We start from the raw sequence: 9,959 nt of genomic DNA on the forward strand, positions 1-9,959 counted from the left end.
TTGTCACAAAGGAAAGCGGCACAGGCCGCACATTTGCAGGGAGAGAGCACCAGTAGGAAATGGAAACACTCTTCTGGGCAACCTTACCTTTATTTTAAGAATTTTTCTCCCCCATAACCTCACTGCTCTCCTAACCAGATTTTCATGATGAAACGTTGCAGTTAGCCGCAGCACTCAGTCGGCCTCCCAATATGAGAGCCATCTTCCCAGGGTGGTCCCCACATTTCGCAATACTGCAACGGGATGGGGGGACTTTTTTTTTGTAGAAAGACGGGGTTTTAGTCGTGAATGACTGCGGAAAGAGGCGGAGGTGGGGTTTCAGGATGGGGATGCGAAGGCCAAAGCGCACTAAGCCAGGAGAAACGAGACTGAGTGGCTCAACCCTCACACTCCCTCCGTGGCTTTGTATCTGCAGCTTCCTCAGCAACCATGTCTGATAAACCCGATATGGCCGAGATTGAGAAATTCGATAAGTCGAAATTGAAGAAGACAGAGACGCAAGAGAAAAATCCACTGCCTTCCAAAGAAAGTAAGCTCAAGCCCCCCCGCCCCCAGGCTGGGCGGGAGTCGAGGGGGGGGGGTGGAGGATGGGAGGGGCCGGGAGAAGAGTTGGGGGGAGGGCGGGGGGAGAGCCCACGGTTCCTGAATAATGGCCAGGAAAGTTTAATTAAAAATGCTTCTGCAGCCGACAAACAGGGCTTTAATAATTGGTGCAATGATTAATGTACTGTATAAATATGCATACGCTTTTGTCTGGTATTCCTAGTTAATATAAGCCTTCATGATGAAATGCCTATTGTTACTCATAGGATTTTTACAGTTAGGAAAGATGTTTTAAATGCAAGTACTATGATCTTACACTAGACCACACCGAATCTGCATAACCGATCCCCTCCATCTTTTTTTTTTTTTCTGACCACAGCGATTGAACAGGAGAAGCAAGCAGGCGAATCGTAATGAGGCCCGCACCGCCAATATGCACTGTACATTCCACAAGCATTGCCTTCTTATTTTACTTCTTTTAGCTGTTTAACTTTGTAAGCTGCAAAGAGGTTGGATCAGTTTAAATGACTGTGCTGCCCCTTTTCACATCAGAACTACTGACAATGAAGGCCGCACCCGCCTCTCCCATCTGCCTCTCTAGCTGGCAGGGAAGGAAAAGAACTTGCATGTTGGTGAAGGAAGAAGCTGGGTGGGACGACAGGGAAATCTAGAGTTAAAACCAAGCTGGTCCAAGGTGTCCTGCAGGCTGTAAAATGCAGTTTAATCAGAGTGCCATTTTTTTTGTTAAAATGATTTTAATTATTGGAATGCACAATTTTTTTATATGCAAGTAAAGTTTTCACAAGTGCCTCCTGTAAATGGTTCAAGAAGTGGCTACTCTAAGAAGAAATCTGAGCGAAAAGCCCTGCCTGCCTCATGTTCTCATTACAGACAAATGACACAAATCTGATGATTTTGGTAATTTCTGTTACAATGTAGAAATTGATTTCACCAATTATGTAGACTAGCTAACAGTGAGATCATTTTCTTAGGCTGACAATTACTATGAGCTGTATGAAAAGTTTTAGATATTTACAACCAGGTTCTGATAAGCCAACAAAATAGATGGAAATTAAGATGTCAATATTTGGAGCATAGAATTTCTGGCATGAAATTGAACTTAATGAGTTCTTAACATTGGCACAAAAAGAATTCAAGCAGTTTTTTGGGAAAAATGAGTGAGAAAAGCAATTTTCTGTTTGTGAGTCTGTTGCTGGTGGAAATGGTTTCCTTTCATTGAATCGTTAGAAAGCATTTCTAGAGACTGACACTTGACACAATGAGGTTAGTGACAAGATTCATCAGAGAAGCAAAATCAAAGGGCTGCCCCTTGATTCTCAGTATTCCATCTTTCATCTGTACCACTTTGGGAAAAAAAATATCCAGCTTTGTCTTCATCAAACCCAGTACAGTTGCCAAGGTCCAAAATTTCTTTGCCATGCTGAAGCTTAGTCCAACTTAGTCCATGTTTTACCTGGATGTCATAGTCTGCTCCTAGTTATGCTCTGGTGAGTGCTGTGCCCAGACCCCTGTGGTCCACAGTGGGTGCAAAGTGGCTGCCAGGGCCACATGACTACTATGGAGAGAAAATGTGAGTAAGAACCAGATGAGCAAATGTACTGAACAAGACAGAGTGAGAGGATTAGAGTTCTTTGTTAATCTTGTGTTGTGACCTGAGGTTTGGAAAGGACTGGGTGCCCTTTCAAACTAACCAATCAGCTTCCCAATCTTTCATGGACCAGTGCTAGCTCCTCACCCTAACCACTTTTTTAGATCTTCTTGTGCCCTTATTTAATCTGATCATTTTCCCAGATCAAACTGGTTTCTATGATCAACATCTTGGCTTCTACTGTGCATACCTCAGAGTAGAAGTACCTGGGTACCTACCTGGTTTCTGTTGTGCATATGCTCAACAGAGGTATTTACCCTTCATTGTATTATCCCTCTCCTGATAGCAGAAACTAGCAGTGTTAATCTGCTTGGCAAGGAAATACTGTGATGCCCAGGGTTGCCTGTGAATGCTACAACTCCCCAGTGAAACTAGCAGGCTTACTTTCCAATTGCTATCCGAAGTTTATCATGCTGGTTAATGTCTCATTTCCTTTGCTCCCTTTATTAATATCTGGCTACCTTCACTAACAATTCTTCACTTTGTAATGACCAACTTTCAGTTAAAATTATTTAAAAGTGTATTATATAACATAGTTACATATGGTACTTATAAATGTGCTTTGAGAACAATTGAATTTTATTTAAGTAAAAATCTGGCTTTTAAAAGAAAATTTATTATGTTATAAGTGATATTTAATTCAACATAAATTAATTGGCTTACTTCCAGGTTTTTATTGTCAATAATTTATAATGTTTCCAATGATAAGTAAAAGTAAAGTCTTTAGTGTTTGGTTATTTAAGTGTAGAATGAAACAAATAGGTTTTTTTTGCCTAAGAGTCAACATGTTCTTTAATTGAATTGTACATTTTTAGAAAGGTTTAATATGAACAAAAGCAACTAAAAAAGTGTAAGTTGCCTAATATTTTATTTTAACCTTAAAATGCAAATGTCTAAGAAGTTAAACTTTTTCCCAAAAATTGCCTTCTGAAGATGACTTTTCAGAAATGCAGTAGGAATTGATGATGGGGGTAAAGGAGGCTGAAAATTATTATTAAATGGTTTACTTCCATTTCCTTTGCCTAACACTTATTTTGAGAAATGCATAGGAAAAGAGTACCTGTGATTTAGTGTTAAATAGATTATCAGCTAGAACCCTTTATTTGCTTTGCAAAGGAGAGGGATATCAATTAGAGTCTCTTAAATTGGAAGTGCCAAACCTGATGGAGAAAACATATGCACAATATTGTAGTTTTCTCAAGAGGTAGCAGGGTTTTCCAACACTACATTTCTTTCCCTGCTTGTAAGTCCAAGGCACAAAAATAAACCTACCACACAGACTGGAGGTCCAAGTGTTACCGAACAAGAGGCCCGGGGGAGGGCAATATTTGGCCCACCTAGGGATGCCAAATATTGCTACATAACAGGGGCCCCTCCCAAGGACAGAATACTAATATCTACTGGACTCTTCTGTCCGCCGCCAATTGGAAAGACATCTCTCAATGCCAGAAATTCACGAAAAGGAAAATGAAATGTTTATTTAATGCTATTCAGGCCTAATGCCTCCACCAAAATATCCAAGTCCTTTAGGGTATACTCCTACTCCTGTTTGGGGAAATTGATAGCTATTTTAAAATATAGCACAGCAATTAGGGGGCTGTTCTTACAGCCCGGGTGTTTAACAGCCCAGTGATTTACTTTGTTTCTTCTAGCTTATCACCTACATACCAGAGATAGTGACGAGCTCTGCTTTCCGCTTCTGTAAATTGTCTCCCGCTTTGTTCTGAAGAACAGGCCTCCCCCCCCCCGTTCTATAAAACAGCTGCTTTCCCTTTGTTCGGGGCTCAGAATTTGGAGACTGACTCCTCTGAGCCCGTACACGTTAATAAATCTCATACTCCAGAAACCCTTGGTTTCTGGTTGCTTCATTTTCCTGCAACATTTGGTGCATTGGCCGGGAAGTCACCTTACACAAATTCGGGCCAACTTGCTGCCAGCTGGATAAGTGAGCAGCGGCTGGAGTTCCAACTGGAGAAATGGGGGTGCACATGCCCTGAGATTTCTCAGACCCCGCCGGATGGGGGCTCACGGCCCCCAGCCCGCACTGCAGACGGGAAGCGAGGGTTTTGGACTAGGACCTGACCTGAGACCAGGGGCGCCAAATCGGTAAGAGCTCCGGGGACCTGACCCGAGACCAGACAGAGGCTGATCGCCTCAAATGAGAAATCTGGGTCAGGTTCATGCTGAGCCCAGCCACCTGACCCTCACTGGGGGAAGGATCTGGGTCGAATTCATCTGAGTTCCGCCACCAGCTAGGTTGGTTCGAGCCCAACCATCAGGAATTAGGTGAGAGGGATTGTTTAAATTCAGAGTGCTTGAGAGTGAAAGTGTGAGTGAACGTGCCCCTGCCCTCTGTGTGTCCGCACTGAATCTTGGGGCTCGGCGGGCGGGTAAGCGCATATCCAGCGCTCCAAGCCCTCTCAGCTGTATAAGTGAACCCGAAACTCAGAAAAGAATTTCTTTGATTGGAAAAGTGCGCACACCCTGGGCCTGGGCTGCGCGTCTCTCTCCTCTTTCCCCCTGATCCGCAAGGAGAAGTGGGGGCGGGGTGGACTGTCCCCAGTGCTCCCTGGGCTGGTCACGCTGTCCGGCCCAGAGGGGTAGGAGGTTTCCCCGAGGGTGGGCCTGGGGTCTTCTCCGCCTCCAGGAGCATCCTCCACCTCGCGCCCTAGGGATGCGTGTCCCCTGCAGTGGCCCGAAGGATGCCCCGGTGTCACCCGCCACTGGGCGGGGTTGAATCCCAGAGGCCCTGGAGGGAGGGAGAGGAGGAGTAGGGTCACAGAGGTGAGAGTAAAGAAGCGGTGTCAGGGCCCCGGGCCTGACTTCAGTGTGCCAACAGCAGCCGCTGCCACACGCTACTACCAAAGAGATTTAGAACACTGACCAGAGTTGTGCCAGCTCTGTTTCCTAGCAACAGGTAAGATTTCAGTGAGCCGGCGGGGCTGGTAGCATTGAAGCTGGTTTTCCAAGCGCCTCATCTTGCCGTGTGAGGAATTTTTAGTTCTAAGATATTTGCCAGTAAAGACCCTACAATCCAACTGGTCTGGCAATTGTAAAATGGGCTCATCATACTTTTAAAAATCTCTTTAACAAACAAAAAGGGAGAGTCTTGAGCCTTCCCCCGCCCCCAATTTAATTTTATTGGCCATTTTAACTCTTAACTTGGAGAAGAGGGTATGCTGTTTGCTTTTCAGAATGACCTTTAGAACCGCAGGCGATGAGAGTGAAGCCATATCACAGAAAAGGCTTCCCCAATGGGTGACGCATCTGCACACATAGACACTCCTGATCCAGATTTCTCCAAGCTGTGTGGAATTCCAACCAACACCCCTGGAGTGGTCACCTAAGAGGGACTTTTCCTACCAACTTAAAGTGACTATATTAATGCTGCAGGACATTTAACGCTTAACCAAGCAGGAGTTTTCTCTCAGATTCTTCATGCTGAACTGTCTCACCCCGAGTTCAGACACTAGCCCTTGCCGCATATCTTTAAAGGAACTTAGTTCTTCCCAAAATTGAAATAGAACCACACCTGTTATGTTTGTCTTTCCCATGTAATTATATCATGTAATTATATCGTCTTTCAACTGACTGAATTTAGGAGTTTAAGTTATAGCAAATAGCAGATTTCACAGGCTTATTTCGATTTAATTTTTAAACAAGAATAGGAAGATATTGCCGACCGCTCTGCCTAATTTTAGGAATTGTACCTCTGCCCCTTGGGGCTAAGGGTGAGAGACGACCTCTGGAATGCCAGCCGCAGGAAACAAAGCCTGTCTCTGGTAGCAAACGCTGCCTCAAGTTCCTCTCCCTGCCCCCAAAGCTTGGTCGGAAGTCAATAACAAGTGGGACCCCTCACCGCTGGGGGCAACCTAGGTCAGACTCGATCACCTGGGAGGCCTTCATAGAAGGACTCGGGGGGACTACAACAAAGAGCAATGGACTCTCGCCCCCCCCCCCCCCCGCTTTGACAAAGCCCTGAGTCCCCATGAACTCTGGGAGAAGCACTTCCTGGCTCCAATCCTCTTAGACCTGAATGCCTGCTGGGGAGAGGTGCAGCTCCTTGCCTGGCTGGATGGGTCCTGGGGAAAATCTGGCATCACAAAGACTTGCTGATAAACCTGTGAAATCTGCTCTGCTAGGAGTGCTTTCATTCATATGATAAGGGTCCGAGGGGGGATGGGTGTGTCTCCTAGGGTTTCTGCAACTCTCTTCCTGACAGACACTCCCTCAGACCTCTTTGAAATGTTATCTACTGTTTGATCTTTGCTGCCCAGGAAGGGTTAATTAGGTCTGAAAGGGGGGCCTTGCCCCATGATCTTTGCTGCCCAGGAAGGGTTAATTAGGTCTGAAAGGGGGGCCTTGCCCCATCCCCAGAATGGATGGGGGGGGCCTCTGACAGCAGGGGCTCCAGTAGTGATGCTGCCCTCTAGAGAAGTGAGGCCCACTACAGCTCTCTTGCCCTGTAGGTGGGAGAAGTCTCCACCACAAATTCGCAGCCTCTGCAAGTGGGCTCTGCTCACCCGCTGAACCAAGAGTTAGCAGAGGCTTCCTTGACTCCCAGAAAGGGAGCTGCAGGGCCCCCACCTTCAAAGGCCGGCGGGACCTCTGCCCCACCTCCACTGGTGACTGCAGCCTCAGTAAACCACCCCAATGGGTGAAGGGTAGCTTTTTGGTGCCTCCACACCCACAGGTAGGAAGGGGCCTTGGGGGCTTCCAGGGTTCCTGAAACCAGAGTCCTAGGACCTTTGCAGGGAGGCAGAACCAGAGTGGGGGTACTGCTATTTTACGTAAAATAGATGAGCCACGTGAGTGCCCCACCTAGGGGACAGAGCGTTCATGGGTGTCACCATCTTAGAACTGGCTAAGGCTTCTTTTCTGATTATGAGCTGTATGCTGCTGCTGTGTGGACACTGCAGCAGTCAGGTTCTCGGTGTAACTGGTTCTGATAGGAATACCTCTAGTTTTGAAGGTCATGAACTGAGGTCCAAGGCTGACCATCTGCTTTATAGGGTGTTTGCAAGGTCTAGGCTTCAGAAAGGTGCAAAATGCCCCTGCAGATCTAGGGACTTTTAGTAGAAGATGCCTATAGAAGATGCCTATAGTGCTAGGGACTTATAGCTGCCAGATACTGAGTTTAAGTAGGGTCCTTCCGAGTGTGGGAAAGGAACAGGGATTAAAAGTGAATTATAGATAAATCTGGATAGGTAAAAAGGCTATAGAAGGTTTATGAATATTGCAGAAAGTCTGTGGGAAGTTATAAAAATAAATGGAGATGTGAAAGTTTTGGAAAGAAATTATGTGGTGTTAGAAGGTGTAAGGCATGGAGGTGCATCTTGATGGGTATTAGAAGGAGAAAGATTTTCCTTCAAGCTTTGTGGGTTTTTTTCTCCCTACCTGACCCTCCAGAATTTGGAATTCTGAAGGATTAAATGATAATGTAAGGTTTCTTTGCATAAAACCAATAAGACCAGTCATTAATAGTAGTTTTGTTAACCAGGACTTTGACTGGAATGTCACTCCTGAAGGAGGCATGTATGGGTTCTGGTCATTACCAGAAAGCTCAGAGGAACTGGGATTGACCTGTGAAGCTAGCGAAAGCCCACAAGAAAAGCCTGGTACTTTAGTTAGTTGTGTGGTTCCAGCCAGCCTTTCCAGGGAAGGAATGAAGGTTGCTTTCCTGAAAGATGGCTAAAAAGGAACCTGTAGGCACAATGGAGGCTCAAGGATTTGAGTGAAACAACTGGTACAGGTGAAGCCAGATGGCAGATGTGTGGATCTGCTTCTGTGCCCTGAGGGGTGGACTAAGAAGTCAATCTGAGGGTTCCCTGTGTGAGTTCCAGCAAAGCAGACTTAAGGATCAGAAGTGATCCAAGCTGCTCTTGGTGTGTTTGTGCAAATGAACAGTCAAAATCAAAAGTGGGATCCAAAGTAGTCCCTGTAATAACAGTGATGGTGATCTTAAGGAGAAAAATTATAGTTCAAGGAAAAATCACTATATTCAGTATTAGAAATCAGAATGGCGCAGCTAACTGTCTTAAAAGTTTATTTTCATTTAAGAGTTGAAGCCAGGGTTGTGATGTCACCAGAGATGTACAATATACAAGTGCAAAGGACCTGTCATATTGCCACAGTAAATGTCATTGCAAGAAAGACTTTGCAATAGAATGTCACCCCAAAAGACAGTCTCATAGGCACAGAGACTGGTTTGGAGATTATTGTATGAATTAACCTGTATATTCTATTTTCATAGAGTGTATGCCTATGACCTGCCTATGCCTATAGATGATTAGTTACAATATAGGCCTCACTTAAGGAGCCCACCTTCATCATTGCCCCCTTAAGACTCAATAGTTTGATTGAACTAAGTTAACTAAATTGATAAAGAGTTAGGGTAGTCTGTAGGCTTCACTTTAGAACTCATTTTCCCTTTTCTGTCTTGATGGCTTGGACAGAAAGGACTCAGAAATCTGAAAGGAGGGAAATCCTAGTGTATTCCCCTCAGCCTGAGTAAAGTATAGTAGGCCACAAAAGTCTGAGATAGGTGTAGCATGCCTTGTACACCTTCCTCCAGATAAGCCATTCTTTACTGAAGTCCCTGCCTTTGTCATTTAATAGTTATAATTTCATTGTACTTCCAATTCCTTGCCTAATCTGTCACCTCCAAAATACAACCTAACCAGGACGCCAACAGTCCAGTAATGGCAGCCTTTGGACACCAAGCCTGCGACGTCCAGGTGACAGCCAACTGACCAGGACCCTGTAAGGTCTTTCCTCTTACGGGAAGGGCTCTCTCTGTGCTGCACCCCCCCCTTTTCAGGGTACCCCTGACCCAGGGGTAGGTAAGACAGCATCCATTTCCAGCCTGAAGCAGTTACAAGAAGATGAGACCTTCATCCATTTTCCTTTATATAATTATAAAGTAGATATAAATCTGAAAGGAAGAATATTGATACAGGGTGCAGCCAAGGGGGGGGCTCCCCAGAAAAGATTTAGGGTAGGGTCCGGAGTTTAAGGTGTCCAAGAAATATTAAGATGTCCTCACCCCCCCAGGGGGAAGGGACGAATGGAGCAGAGCCATTGAGAGCTGTTTTGCATAGCAACGGTTTTGCAGCTGACCTCTAGAATAATTATTTGACATATCTATAACCTTTGGCTGGTTTCGTAGATATGTTAGACAGTGTGGCCAGGCTTAGAACTGGGGGATAAAGTCACTTACCCAGGACATAACTGGGGATTGAGCTACTGAGGGGGGGGGCTGTATAAGAGCTTAGAAAAGATTGACTCCAGGACATGAAGGGATAACTGCCCAGGTGAGGATAGCCACGCAGCTTCAGCAGAGTAAGGACTCCCTCTTTCCCAGGTGAATGGGAAAGACATGCAGCTTTGCCAGAATAGAGGTCCCTACAGCCAGGTGAAGAAGAAAGGGGCCTCAGAACCCCTCCCTGATAGTAGATCACAGGAGGAGAAAAATGAGAAAACAAACCTCATGATTGCTCTGAATCCAGGAAAAGGGAGGACTTGTTTATTCCTACAGGAAGAATATTGTTCTGCTTAAACAAGCTCTAGTGCTCCTTAGCATACAAGGGGGGAATGTTGGGGGAAATTGATAGCTATTTTAAAATATAGCACAGCAGTTAGGGGGCTGTTCTTACAGCCCGGGTGTTTAACCAGTGATTTACTTTGTTTCTTCTGGCTTATCACCTACATACCAGAGATAGTGAAGCGCTCTGCTTTCTGCTTCTGT

The 9,959-nt window shown here is 45.4% G+C and overlaps 1 protein-coding gene across 1 annotated transcript; it reads left to right on the forward strand.

Moving 5' to 3' along the window:
- The first annotated feature begins 386 nt into the window (after window positions 1–386).
- Window positions 387–1,302, forward strand: LOC128627765 (thymosin beta-4). The gene is made up of 2 exons (XM_053667327.1): window positions 387–529; window positions 923–1,302. The coding sequence occupies exons 1-2, from the start codon at window positions 430–432 to the stop codon at window positions 955–957; spliced, it is 135 nt and encodes a 44-aa protein (XP_053523302.1). The 5' UTR covers window positions 387–429; the 3' UTR covers window positions 958–1,302.
- The last annotated feature ends 8,657 nt before the right edge of the window (window positions 1,303–9,959 follow it).

Source organism: Artibeus jamaicensis, unplaced genomic scaffold, assembly GCF_021234435.1.
Source record: "Artibeus jamaicensis isolate MK-2021 breed Jamaican fruit bat unplaced genomic scaffold, CSHL_Jam_final contig_1350, whole genome shotgun sequence".
NCBI lineage: Eukaryota > Metazoa > Chordata > Mammalia > Chiroptera > Phyllostomidae > Artibeus > Artibeus jamaicensis.

Excerpts from the sequence above, each read along its gene's own strand:
- LOC128627765 (XM_053667327.1), top strand. The coding sequence starts at position 430 with ATGTCTGATAAACCCGATATGGCCGAGATTGAGAAATTCGATAAGTCG. Across the intron at positions 530-922 it reads TCCACTGCCTTCCAAAGAAA|CGATTGAACAGGAGAAGCAA; the intron begins GTAAGCTCAAGC and ends TTCTGACCACAG.